At 30.6% G+C, this 15,125-nt stretch overlaps 1 protein-coding gene across 1 annotated transcript in view; it reads right to left on the bottom strand.

Moving 5' to 3' along the window:
- The window catches only part of frm (farmer), a 41,996-nt gene extending 27,664 nt beyond the window's left edge, over nucleotides 1-14,332 (bottom strand). Inside the window, exons 1-2 of the mRNA XM_070111052.1 lie at nucleotides 14,280-14,332; nucleotides 13,672-13,773 (exon numbers count right to left, since the gene is read on the bottom strand). Coding sequence (XP_069967153.1) covers nucleotides 13,672-13,695 — 24 coding nt within the window. The 5' untranslated portion in view covers nucleotides 13,696-13,773; nucleotides 14,280-14,332. The remainder of the gene's footprint in view (nucleotides 1-13,671; nucleotides 13,774-14,279) is intronic.
- Between the last annotated feature and the right edge of the window lie 793 nt (nucleotides 14,333-15,125).

Below are 15,125 nucleotides of genomic sequence, written 5' to 3'. Positions count from 1 at the left end.
GAATTATTATAATGTTACGTCTAAAAAAATTTTACAGTACTTTTTCTCGAAAATAAATCCAAAGTAAAAAATGTTACGTATTATTTTAAGTTTCTCTCTTCAAGAAATAATTTTTTAAATCTTTTCTAAAAATTTCAAACATAACAAAATAATTTAATCTTTTTCTTCTCTTCTGTGACAGTTACTATCCCTAAATATTTAAGAAATAACAATTTTTGCTCTTACCAAGCAAGTCGCAAAATATTTACTTGGACGCAAATTTAATTTTAATTTTCGAAAATTGACAAAACAAATAATATAACCTATATATATCTATGTATATACAAAAATTTGCATGCATAATTAATCAATATTAAAGTCGAGCTTCGCAAAATTTTACTAATTATTTTCAACCAAAAATTTGTATATATATTAATTTATTTAATTGAATTGTTATGCATTGTGCGCTAAACCCAACGCAGCGTAAAAAACTCCGAGCATTTGAAATTCTCGCGAGCCAGGGAGAAAATGATTTCAATTGGAAACAGCATTCAAATGCTTTTTTTGCTTAGCGCGCACAATATACTGCCCAAAAAGTATACAAAAATCCCACCAACCCACCAGATCAGCAGCTACACACATACATACACACACACATATGTGCGAATGTATTGTAGCGAAATTTAATTCACCTATAGAGCACAAGCGGTTTGACTAACTAATTCACCTTTTTCGAGCAGCTGATGTCATCGACAATTTTTGGCTTGCTGCGAGAAAGTCCGAATGCAAATATCGTATGCAAGAGCAGGGAGCGCAATCCAAAGAAAAAATTCAGAAAAAAATGTGGAAACAAAATAGCAGCGCTCACTTAGAAACAAAAGATAATAAAAATAATATTAACGGCATTATTAGCAGTCCAAACAGCGACCTTCACCAACACAAGCATGCTGGTGGTGGTTCATGGTGTGGCTGGTGCGCAAGCGCTGAGTGGCCTGTCGAGTGATGATCAAATAGCGTTTAACTATAAATTAAACAGTATTTGTTTGTGTACGTGCGCGCCTATGCGTGATCTTCAACAGCCAAGTGCTATGTAATCCGCAATGTTGTTGTTTGTTTAGGAATCAATATCTGAAATGGGTTTGAAAGTGAAACTGGTAATTTTTTGTAAACACGCTGACTGTCGCTCGCTTTCTGCGTAGTGCTGCAGGAAATAAGAAAAAGAAGCCTAAATGACACAAGTCTAAGGCGCGCAAGCCACATTTATAGGCTGATGGCTGCTGCAAACGCGGCTCATTACGCTTCACGCGATTGGCAAATATGTAGCTGGTTTTTGTTTTTTCCCATTTTTTTTCTATTTAGTTAAATATTTTTTCTTTTTTTTTTTGCTTAAAACGCAACTATATCTTATATTTATGTTTGTTAAAAAGCTGTTGGTCAACTTAATAAGCTGCTGACATTTGAATATCTGCTTTTTAACAATTTTATTGGTTTCTTTAAGCAGCACTGGCGTCTTATGGAGTTGCTTGTCGAAGCTGCGAATACTTCTTCTTAACATTTTTTTTATTTCTTCTATTCATAAATATTTTTTTTAAATATTTTTTTTTAATTCTGCATTATTCTTCCTCGCCATTGTTGCTACTTGTTTACGGCTTAATGTGGCTAGAGTTGAAAAGAAGTTATTGATTATTGCTCACTGGATTTAAGTTTGCGTGTTTCAAGTAGCGATTAGCATTGACACTTTTACTTTTTTATATTCATATTAGTGGTTTTCATTACTTAGCATTGTCTGTAGTACCATTAAGGCCAATGGCAATGTCGCAGACAAAGAATGCTATCGTATAAGGAATCTACAATGTCGCCATAACGCAAATTGAAGTAATAAAAGTCAAGGAATTTAAAATGAGTTGTATATTACATATGGATATGAGTGTGATTTTAATAACGAAAGCACGTCAACTATGAAAACCAATTGTTTAAAGAATTCTTTATAAGTAATTTTTTTTATTTTGATACCTTAAACCGTTGTTTTTAGTTTCACAAGTCAACAAAAGTGCTATAGCTTAGTTCAATAGGCAATTAGTCTAATTCATAATTAACAAAATTTCATATCAAATTCTTTTAATGCTTTCATAATAAACGCAAAATGCAACCCTGCAATCGCTAGCATGAAAACATATTCATAATCATAACTGTAATAAAATATTTCAAATTCTTCAAAATTTATTCAAAAATTTAATAAATTTATTCAAAGATTTAAAAATAAAATTTATTAGTTCTGCCCTCTTTCTCCATAAAACCTTTACATCTCATTTTTCTCCAACCACCGTTGTTCAGCTGATGATGTAAGAATTATTTTTATAACTAACCTAATTTATTATAAATCGTTATTCATAAATATGCCATTAATTTCAGTAATACAAAGCAAAATTATCGCATTTTCACATCATCATAAGCTTTCACCGAAAGCAGCTAGCAAAGCACAACTTTCGACACAGAAAGCAAAGTTCTTCAGTAAGCGCTCTAACGAAATAATATATTGCCATTTGTAGGAAACACAAATCGTATAACCCATTTCTGCAGCAAAAATAGTTTGAATCGCCCATTTACATATATATCTTTATTAAATTCATATTTTTTAGGTTATGTATCATTCATTATAAATTTCTTTGTTTTCGTCTGCAGTTATAGTCGAAAACACAACGGAGCAGATAGCGCTCACAAATAACATAAAGCATAAGACATGCATACATACATATGTAACTTTTTGTTTAAGAAAGGCTATAAACTCTAACGGCATTTGAATTGCTAATATATTTAGTGCTGTGGGAATTAATTGGTAAAAAACTGTGTGAATGATGGAGCTTACATGATTTTTATTACACAATTTTTTGGTAATTTGTTTTTTTTTATATTAATTAATTCTTTTTATGTAGAGCGGTACGGCATGGGATCTAACGTGGTAAGGTTTAGAATATGCCGTAAATCTTTTGGGTAAAATTTTGGGGTATAGTTTTGGTTAGATTTGGGTAGTGTAATAAATATGATTTTGTGAATTGAAAATTTGGTTACTTTTTATATTAAAATAATCATATTGCATTTGAAATAAATTAAGTTTAGTAACGGCTGTACGATTAACTGTTATTTTAAGGTTTAAAGTTCGATATTTATTCAATGAAATTTAAGCTTTTTAACAGTCTTTCTTTGGAACGTTTTTTTCGGCCAAATAAGAGTAATTCCAATATTCTATTACAGCACTTTTTTATTCGTTTTTCACTACATACTTTAAATTTAAAAATAAATCACTAATTAGCCGAAAATATTATGAAATGTAACAGTTAGTGTTTACTAACCAATTTACACACTTCGCGCCTAAATATTTACTATGCTGGTAATGGCAACAGAGCTACTACTTTGCTGCGACACCTTCGGAAGAGCTAATAGACTCTGCTTACATTTTTGAGTGTTAATTGATATAGTTTTGAGTTTGCGTAAATATATTTAGGTTTCGTGCGTCAATACGCGATAAAACTAATAAATGACGATCGAAAAATAAAAGAAATTTTTATATCAAATAACGATATTTTATATATGAGTTTAATTAACGAACCTCGAATTAGATTACGGTATTAAAATGCCACTCAATTACTTAATATGCAGCCCGATACACAGTCATAAAGTAAACAAAGGTGACTTTGTATTTAGTGAATGTTCTATCAGCAATTATTTCATATAAAGCCCTGTCCACACCATGCAACTTACAGCTTGCGCTCAATTCAGTCATACATTAAATGTTAGTGCCGTTACATTGAGTAAATGTTAAATCAACAGTTACATCATATACAACCCTGTGCACACTAAACAATTTACAGTTGCATTAAACGTGAGTCCCGTTATATTGAGCGTTCAACAAACTGACAAATAAATTATTGCAAATTGTTACAAATGTATGCATTAACTAGTAGTGGATTAACAGTAAATTACACTTGCCGGCTAGTGAGCTGTATAAATGCTTACAAAGCGCTGAATTGATTAAGTGGCAAGCAGCTTACAATTATTGTATAATTTTATTGATATAACTGTATTAAGCTGTTGTGTGGGCAAGTTCTTAAATACAGTTATAACTGTTTCTTGGCAAAACGTAATAAAAAACGTAAAATATACGTGTGTACATAAATTAAAAGCGCTTACAGACAGCGATTTTTTCATATTTTATACAATTTTATCTCAACACTTTAAGAGAATTTATTAAACAGTGTTTAAAGCGTCACCGATAAGCATCTGCTGCTGCGCCTAGTAGCGTTAAAGCCTGGTAGGTGTTGCCGAAAATTTGCCAAAAACAAAGTGTACAAGCGGAAAGACCTAAATTTTACAACATACCGTTAACAACAACAAGAAGACCACAACGACAGCAGTTGGTTACCCACTTCATGGCACGCACGCACGCAGGCGTTTGACCTTTCGTTGGGTTTTTGCATACTCGTGCACTACCAACATTCTGTTACAATTAAATGTGTCAAAAAAACCGTTTTTGGTATTTGGTATATGGGAAATTCCTAATAAATTCCGCAATAAAAAAGTGTTTTAGTGGTAAATGTAACAAAAAACAAGGGTCAAAACAAGCGGAAGTATAAAAAGTGGCGTAAAAATAGACGGACACAGTGCGTGCTGATTCGGAAATGTGAAATGAGAGACCTACAACAACAACAACAAACAACTGAATGGCTGTTGGGTATTTAAATTGGCGTTTGCACACACCCACGATGCACACACCCACACACATACTTACATACAAACAAACAATTAATTATGCAGTCAGCCACAGCAACTCAGATAGCCATCTGTGTTCAGGAGACCAGCGTTTTTTTGCATTTTTCACGTTTTTTTTTTTTTTGATCTTGATTTTTTTGTTTTTTTGACTGCCAACAACTGCTTTTCACGTCTTACGGTTTCTTCATTTGCTGCTATTTGTCATGATTTCTTGTAATTTCATATCTGCACTTAACGTTAAGCTCCGTGACGTTAATTGTTATGCGTAAATGGCGCTCCAGAAGCGACAGCTTAAAAACATTATAACAAAAATAAAAATTATTTTCTACATTTTCTCGGTTATTAGTCAGCAACAGTTGCTCTACGCCACTGAAGTGCGGCAGAAGACAAAGAATGATTACGCAGCACCAGCAACAATAACAGCAGAGCTTTTGGCAGCGAGCTGGCATCTCTTGCATAAATAGCAGGCATGTCATTGTCGTCAGTCTAGCACCACTATCATCATATTTGCATTATCAGCCACGTGCACAATGCGTAGCAAAGCAATAACTACAAAAAGAATAGCTGTTAGTACCATAAGCTTTGAAGCCAAGTAGTGTGTTGACTTTGACTGTATTAAATTGTGGACATCACCGCACAGACATATTTATGGCTTAAAGTTCCGACTTTGGTCGATAACAAAACAATTTCATATTTTTGTGCTGGTTTCTTGCTTTTACGCAAAAGTAATGGTATGCAAAGGCGTTCTCTACAAATATATTTGTATTTAGCATAGCAATCTTTTTACGCACGTGATACTTCTTACTATGTCGGGCCTTTAGATGGTCACTCAAGATTGGCACACTTGATTTACTTTTCTTCGTAATTTTTATGAATATGTTTGTAATTATGGAAAGCGAAAAAAATTAATGACTGTCCACAGAAAAAAGTTTAAAAATAAAGGATGTGAATCATGTTTCTTAAGGTGATTTATGTCAGGCTAGTCTGGACAACAAAGTTTCGAAAATATTCTAGATTATAAAATTTGTATTAAAATTGTTTAAATAGTTTATATAACTTTTTCTGAATCTCGAAACACCCTTCTCCTTATAACTTCATTTGATATAAAAATATTAAAATTTTTTTTAAAGTGATTTGTGTTAAACTAACCTGAGCCGGCCTTATGAGTTTAAATATGCTCTGGCGTATAAAATTTGTATTGAAAATCTTTCAGAGATTTATATAATTCCTTTTGTATTTAAAAACAAAATTTTTCTTAAAAACACATTTTACATAAATATGAAAATTGTATAGCATGTTTATTTAATGTGATTTATGTCAAACTAATCTAAACAAGCATTAAAGTTCGAAAATATTCTTTGATATAGAATTTATAATGTAATTGTTTCAAATATGCATATAACTTTTTCTGTATCTAAAAAATAGATGTAAATCATGTTTGTTAAAGTAATTTTAAAGCTAACCTGAGCGGGTATTAACTTTAACATCCTCTTGGTCTTAGAATAAAATGAATTTTTGTCAGAGTTCGATGTATACATTTCTAAATCCTTTGGAATAGCTGCGGTTACAAATCTAAACAAGATTATAAAACATAGCTTAACGTAAATCTCATCAAATTGCCTTAACTCACTACAAAATCCAAATCCTGCAAAACATTTTCGGATAATTTACTCACTTCAAGCAAAACATACATTTTAGTAGCCATTTATATCATTTACTCACAACCAATGTGAAATGAATTGCACTGATTGATTGGTAAATCGCAGCAGCAATCCTCACATGTAATCAATCAGGCGGATTTAGTTTTTGGCCAATAGCCGGTGAAATGGCTAGGCAGCAGCAAATGGCTCACGAACGCAGTTAAAATTAAAAATATCGAAATGATCAATTTATTTGGTCACCATCGCAATCGCACTCAATTAAATTAACAGTTAAATCCATTGACACCTTAGTGAAAAATAAGTGCAATTTATATGTAAATCCCCAGCCTAATGGACGAGAAATGCCGGCAAAAAATAAGAGTAATCAGTCAGATCAAAAAGCAATTTAATTAACATATCTGTCTGGGGTGTGTGTGTGTGTTGGTGAAGCGCTCGTTGTCTTCATTATAATACCAATATTAACTGTATTTGTATTCACATATGTACATATATAGACACATACAAATGCTTAGCGCAAAAGTACAACATTGAAATGCTAACCTTAAAAATTTCGCAAATATTTTTTGTGCAAATTTTTTTGGGCGTTTTATTCCTTTGAATGGATTTGAAAATAGCAAATACGGTTACATACCTACATATGTACGTATATGCTTTTAAATTTGTAGACTATACAACGCTTTCAATGCTTCATGTATTACACTATTATGTCATGAAGCTGAAAATATTTTTGAGAAATTCGACAACAGGAAATGTGGCAACATTGCAATTTTGGTTGACTTCAAAGAGGACTTTCAAAAGTAATGGTATGCAAAGGCGTTCTCTACAAATATATTTGTATTTAGCATAGCAATCTTTTTACGCACGTGATACTTCTTACTATGTCGGGCCTTTAGATGGTCACTCAAGATTGGCACACTTGATTTACTTTTCTTCGTAATTTTTATGAATATGTTTGTAATTATGGAAACAAGGTTGTTTTAACTGTATAAAGAGCCAACTTGGATTCGTCATCGGAAATGTGTAGGTACAGAGTTCTCATAGAAATGAGCGAAAAAAATTAATGACTGTCCACAGAAAAAAGTTTAAAAATAAAGGATGTGAATCATGTTTCTTAAGGTGATTTATGTCAGGCTAGTCTGGACAACAAAGTTTCGAAAATATTCTAGATTATAAAATTTGTATTAAAATTGTTTAAATAGTTTATATAACTTTTTCTGAATCTCGAAACACCCTTCTCCTTATAACTTCATTTGATATAAAAATATTAAAATTTTTTTTAAAGTGATTTGTGTTAAACTAACCTGAGCCGGCCTTATGAGTTTAAATATGCTCTGGCGTATAAAATTTGTATTGAAAATCTTTCAGAGATTTATATAATTCCTTTTGTATTTAAAAACAAAATTTTTCTTAAAAACACATTTTACATAAATATGAAAATTGTATAGCATGTTTATTTAATGTGATTTATGTCAAACTAATCTAAACAAGCATTAAAGTTCGAAAATATTCTTTGATATAGAATTTATAATGTAATTGTTTCAAATATGCATATAACTTTTTCTGTATCTAAAAAATAGATGTAAATCATGTTTGTTAAAGTAATTTTAAAGCTAACCTGAGCGGGTATTAACTTTAACATCCTCTTGGTCTTAGAATAAAATGAATTTTTGTCAGAGTTCGATGTATACATTTCTAAATCCTTTGGAATAGCTGCGGTTACAAATCTAAACAAGATTATAAAACATAGCTTAACGTAAATCTCATCAAATTGCCTTAACTCACTACAAAATCCAAATCCTGCAAAACATTTTCGGATAATTTACTCACTTCAAGCAAAACATACATTTTAGTAGCCATTTATATCATTTACTCACAACCAATGTGAAATGAATTGCACTGATTGATTGGTAAATCGCAGCAGCAATCCTCACATGTAATCAATCAGGCGGATTTAGTTTTTGGCCAATAGCCGGTGAAATGGCTAGGCAGCAGCAAATGGCTCACGAACGCAGTTAAAATTAAAAATATCGAAATGATCAATTTATTTGGTCACCATCGCAATCGCACTCAATTAAATTAACAGTTAAATCCATTGACACCTTAGTGAAAAATAAGTGCAATTTATATGTAAATCCCCAGCCTAATGGACGAGAAATGCCGGCAAAAAATAAGAGTAATCAGTCAGATCAAAAAGCAATTTAATTAACATATCTGTCTGGGGTGTGTGTGTGTGTTGGTGAAGCGCTCGTTGTCTTCATTATAATACCAATATTAACTGTATTTGTATTCACATATGTACATATATAGACACATACAAATGCTTAGCGCAAAAGTACAACATTGAAATGCTAACCTTAAAAATTTCGCAAATATTTTTTGTGCAAATTTTTTTGGGCGTTTTATTCCTTTGAATGGATTTGAAAATAGCAAATACGGTTACATACCTACATATGTACGTATATGCTTTTAAATTTGTAGACTATACAACGCTTTCAATGCTTCATGTATTACACTATTATGTCATGAAGCTGAAAATATTTTTGAGAAATTCGACAACAGGAAATGTGGCAACATTGCAATTTTGGTTGACTTCAAAGAGGATATTTGGGGTTTTAGTATGATTTTTTAATATTATATATATTATTTATTTAAAATTAAAAGAGTTTACAGTCAAATATTTTTTTTAAGTTTAACATTTTTTTTTACTTGCAAATTATGCTTCAAAAAATAGTTAAAATTAATATGTGAATAAAACTTCTGTTATTTTGTAACTCTGAAGATCTTAATTGATTAATTTATAAATTTTCGACCTCAAATACCGATGCCAAATTTCTTCAATTAAAAATAAAAACTGTAATTATAATTTTGAGATTAAATAATTCTTCAATTAAAAATAAAAATTGTAATTATAATTTTGAGATTAAATAATCAAAATTAAAAATTCAGAAAATACTTTTTTTAATTTAAAAATTGGAGTAACAGATAAAATAATTATTTTTCAACGAGTAAAAAATTTTAAAATAAATATTTATTTAAATTAAAAATTGGGCAAGTATTTTTTAATTAAATATTGTAATCCCAAAAATCGTATTTAAAAAAAAGTTTCAAATTTCTATTCTCAAATACCAATGCCAAAGATCTTGGATTAAAATTTAAATTTTAAAGCTGATTTTGGGATTAAGAGTTGTAAATTTAAAATTTAAAAAAAAGTTGTAATTGAAATTATAATGCGAAATTAGATAATCATACATAAATATTTAATTCACTAAAAAAACTATTATGCTTACGCCTCATTGACCATGTAAAATGCTGTCAAATTGGTTTCCTTGTAGTTGTTGTAGTGATAGGCGGCACTAACCTTTGCTTGATAAACATTGGCACGACCAAGGTGCCAAAAACACTTCATTACACACAGACATGGTGCAAATTGATTGGCAAAATATATACACCTGTGAATATGTTAAGCGAGGAAGGTCATCAAAAACAACTGTAAAATCGATAATAAATATTTTCTGCACAAAAACACGCAAATAATGCTTCATAAGAATTTCAAGTTGAAGACCCTCCAGCGAAACGTTGACCGAAATACAAATATTATATAAAAAGCGAAAATATACAAAGAACTCTGACAAGTTTCGGACATTTTGTACCGCTTTCCCAGATGAACTACAACATACTACTTAGCATGCTCACAGCCCATATTTAATTATTTGTTTTGGAGAATGACGTGTGCAAGATGTAAGCAAAAAAGCGTCAGCTGCTCAATTCATTAATTATGTATCGAAAATTCGAAACTTGAAGGTTGCAGATAAAGCAAGAAAGAAAATTAAAAAAACGAGAAGAAATATTTTAAAAAGCGCCAAAATAATTTTTTAATATTTAAAATGCCAAAAAAAAAATTGTGACAAAGCACACACAAACTATCTGATTTTGTAGCTGTCATTGCAAAACCGCGCGTCACGTCAAAACCACTCCAACTAACGGTGTTTGCTGCCAGTATTGTAAAAACTAATAAAACGGCAAGCAAACGTAAATCGTGAGACAAAAAACCAACGCATATCATTTATCATTTTGCCATGCTTTAGTTTTGCTCACAAGAAAACAGTATTTAGGCGTCACTTGTTAAGTTTTTTTTCGCCGAGCGCAACAATAATGGCAACATTGGTTTGGCTATGAATGAAAAATGCAAATTCGCCACAACAACATTTCCTATTTACAAATCGTTCTATTGCTACTAATTTGTAAAAAAAATTATTGAGGCAACTTATATGAAATTTAAATTTGAAAATATTATATTTGGTTATGATGAAATTTCAAATTAACGGTAACTGTTTATACGCTTCTAATAGATGTTAACGTGGGCAGTTGAAATATTTAACAAAAAATTATTTTAGAAACAGCTGTGAGATCATCAAAGTGCATCGATTTTAGTCGACAATTCTTCCAAACTCACTTCCTGGCAGATTGATTTGGCAGTCAATTCCAACATGAAAGCAAAAAACGATTATGAGATTGCTTGACTAGTTCGAAAACCTTTTTTGAAGAGTGGGCGTGATTCGCTATTCAGCACGCAAGAGATGCGTTAATATGAAGAAATCAACCGTTATTTGTAGAAAACGAATATTTTACAGCACGAGCCTACAAAATATAAACCCGTTTTATGAAAGCAAATGAGATTTTCATGCGATTAGTTTCATTGCTACTAATAATTATGCCATTGTAGAAATCATATTAATTATTATGAAATTGTCAGATGAAAAATAGAAACAGTGTTAGTAAATTTAAAATATCCTTTAAGTGATAATGAGCAAAAATTTAAGATTTTATTCATCCTCTGAAATCTGGCAAAATGGTTTAATGTAATCTTAGTTCTATAACTATGTTTTATAGGACTGGCAATTCAAAAACACCAAAAATACCTTCAGCAAATGTTTAAAGTTTTTCTGGTAAAAAATTTTTAAAATTATTTTAGGTTAGATCGTTCCACAAATACACCATTTGCTTCAAGCAGCGTTCGCTGATTCATGCAGTTATCACAATGAATCAACAGCACCATAAAGGAAAGTGAGAAGTTAATAGTAACCAATATAACCGGTAATGTTAATATTAAATTTTGTATAGTTCTAAAAGCTTGCAGATCAGCGCACAGTCCATAAAAGAAAGCCACAAAGTATGACCTTCATTTAATTATTCCATATTATTTCTACAGAACTTTTTTATTTTTAATTTTATCCACATTTTATTTTATTCATTTATTTTTATTTATTCAGCCACTTTTTAATGGCTTTTACCGGTAAGTTTTTTTTTTTTTTTTTGTACCAGCGTGGAAGTGAATAATTTCGACAGTTTTTGTTTTCTTTGAAATAATATGAGCATGAAAGTTATACGAAAATTTTCGCAAGCTTTGAATAACAAGCAAAAATTTGCATTTGCATTTATTTGCCAAGACAAGTTAATTTGTATGCGTATACCGTTAGAATTGAGTTGGCAGATTTATAACGGTGATAGGTACTAAGCGCGATAGTCTCCAAAAATATTTAAAAAAACAAATTAAAGCGTTAGAAGTGTGCTGGATTTGCAGAAAGTGGTTTGAAAAAGGTGTGATTGAAAAACCGCATAAACTGGATTGGGAGAGCAAGAAAGAAAGCGTATGGGTATAAACAATATAAAGGGAAGAATACTTAGTGTATAGCTTGCATAATATGCACAAATGCTGAGAACACAACGGATATTAAAAACCCGCCATAATACATTATTATCATATATTCCAACATTACTCATATTTAAATATTGCGAAAAGGTTCCTCTCTTACACTTTCTTAACATTTATTTTTATTTTTGTGTTTTTCACTTTAGAATGTAAACGAAAATTATTTGTTTTAGCGAATATTGCACAAACACTTACTAAGCTCCGCATGGATACAGCTAAAACGTCAGTTAAATCTGAGTTGACAGCCTATGGATATTACTCATACGTATATATGTTTGTACGAGTGTGGAGAAATGTACTCAAGCCATTAAAGCTACGCGGTTAAAGGTGAATTTTGCGATTTAAGCAATAGGTATACAAGCTTAGAGACAGCTATTGGAAGAATGCATTTTATGGTTTTCCTAACTCACCTTATGATGCTCAAAACAAAAAGAAAATGTTGAGACGTGTAACAGTCATTAAATGTCAGGTATTTAAAATAAAACAACGGTAATAAAATATACATACTACATACATATGCAAGTATATCTGTTAGGTAAATATGTATGTATAATCGTGTACGGTTAATTTTTCTTTTTTAAAATCTTATTAAAAATTAAAAAAATTGATATATTTTATAATATATATTTTTAAATATTTTTTTCAAAATTTTAATATTTAGCCTTGTTGCTGCTGAGTTTAAAATTTTAAAACCATACACCAAATTTTAATAGATCAAAATGAATCAAACTCGAGTTTAAGGTTTTGAGTTTATGACAACGGCCAAACGGACCCCCTAGAATGCTAGCGAAACCACACAAAATATTTATGCAATTTAAAAACAACTGTGTTGCCACATTTTTTAATATTAAGCTTTAATTTTTTTAAAAAACAGGGTTATATCTTCGATAACACCAAAACAAGTCAATAAAAAAATATTCAAGCTAAACTACGTGTTTATGAGTAGTGTTCAAAGCCGAACCAGACAATAAACTCAAGTTTTTGACAAAATCTGTACGCCTACCTCAAAGCGCTAAAGACTTTTTCAAAACAATTTTTGGAATCGAAATACTATTTTTTTATTTTGAATATTTTACACGAAAGTAAGTTATTTAGATTTAATAATTTTGTAATTAAATCCAATTTAATTTATTTAGTTTGCAGAAAAAGTTCTATATTAAAAAAAAACACAATATATAACGATAAATTTAATATAAACAAATATTATTGTATATTTTATAAAAATGATAATAAATAAAATAGAAATAATAAAGTATTGCCATAATAATTGTATTGAGAAATACTTTTTTATCTATTTATTTTAAAAAAATTAATAATTGAAAAATATGTAAACTTTATATTTTTTAATTTAATATATATATTTACAAAACTTAAGAAAAACGATGTTTATTTATTTATAACTTTTTTAATAAGCTAATTTATATTTTCAATTTAAAAGAAATGTTTTTTTTTTTTATAAAAAACACATACATATTAAATTTTTTTTATAAAAAAAATATTTATTGGTTTTTTTTTTATTTTCAATAATTTCAAAATCTAAACTCTCAAACTTACCATGCATAGTGCAGCACGCGCCATTTTTGCAAATATAAAATTTGATTTGCTTTAAGCAAGGAAATTACTTTTCTAAAAGTTCTAGGCGATCTATTAAAAAATCTTTAAAAAAAAAAGGAAAAAAATTAATTAATTAACTAAGGCAGCAACGGCAAATAACACGTTTAGCATTTATTTATTGTATTTTAACACTTAATCCTTTTGAAAGCGTTTGAAGTGTATATTTAGAATTTGCTTTTAGTCCTTTATATTTGTTACACAATGTCTTTGTTGTATATGTACGTATATGGTATATACATACATATGTACGTATATATATGTATTTATAATTCAGCAAGCCACAGTTATTTTTAAATGTTTGTTGTAATATCCTTAAAGTGGTTGCGGGCACAAGTGTTTTTTGTTTGGTTTTGGGTTATTTAAAATTTTTTTTTAACATTAGTTATTTTATAAACTTTTAAATTTTCGTTAAAATTATTTTTACTTAAAACTGTTTTGTTTGCCGTCAAATGCTTTTTTGAATAAACAAAAATTAAGTGTTAAATATCAACAAAATATGTATGCTGGAAATTACAATTTGAAAAAAGCTTTACTTTGCTAGACCGTACCGTTTGGACCGATCTGTGAGAACTGAAGATGCTCATCGCGCTACTTGCCAATATAAATGAAGACTGCGAAATACAGCAAAAGCCCCAAACAGCGAAACAACATCTTTAACAAAAATAACAATGCGATCTGCCACGCCAATAACACACATAAGCACATACACACAAGCAAACGCATGCATATGTTGAATGTATTGTGGTGCGCAAGCGCAGACGCTGCAGTCCACAGCGACGCCGACGCAACAATTCATTAACTTTTCAGTGACAAAATCAGTCGCATCATCGGCGTAGAAGAATAAAGTGAGCATCTTTTAAAGCAACAATAACAAGAAGCACTAAACGCTCGCATGTTGGCTACGCAGCGCACGCTGCCATAAATTGCCGTTGTGTAGGTGCGTTTCAAACCCAAAACCTGCCGGCACGTCAAGCGCAGGCCAAAAACAAGTTTATTTTTAGCCAACAACGATCGGCAGCGCCGATACGTGAGTGAGAGTCAAATGAGTTCGTGTTCGCGGTGCTCGCCGGCGCTCTTTTGAACGCGCTTACGGGCAGGTGTTGCGCCCCTATGGAAAATATAACCCACACACATATATTTGCTTATATTTTCTTGTATGTATGTGTGTGTGTGTGTCTATATGCAAAATATAAGGGTAACTTTTGGTGATTTTGCATTTGCATGTGTGTTGGTATTATAGAATTTTATTTAAATCTGAAGTTAACACACCTGTTTGTATGTGTACGTGTGCTGACATAAATGTAGCAACCGTGAAACGAAATTACGTAAAGTTGAGCTTTTGCAAAAGGCTCACGCAAATACACACACACATCTAAAGCTCTATATATTTGTAT

This window comes from Bactrocera oleae, chromosome 6, assembly GCF_042242935.1.
Source record: "Bactrocera oleae isolate idBacOlea1 chromosome 6, idBacOlea1, whole genome shotgun sequence".
In the NCBI taxonomy this organism is placed as follows: Eukaryota; Metazoa; Arthropoda; class Insecta; order Diptera; family Tephritidae; genus Bactrocera; species Bactrocera oleae.
This window is presented reverse-complemented; position numbering and strand designations above follow the sequence as displayed.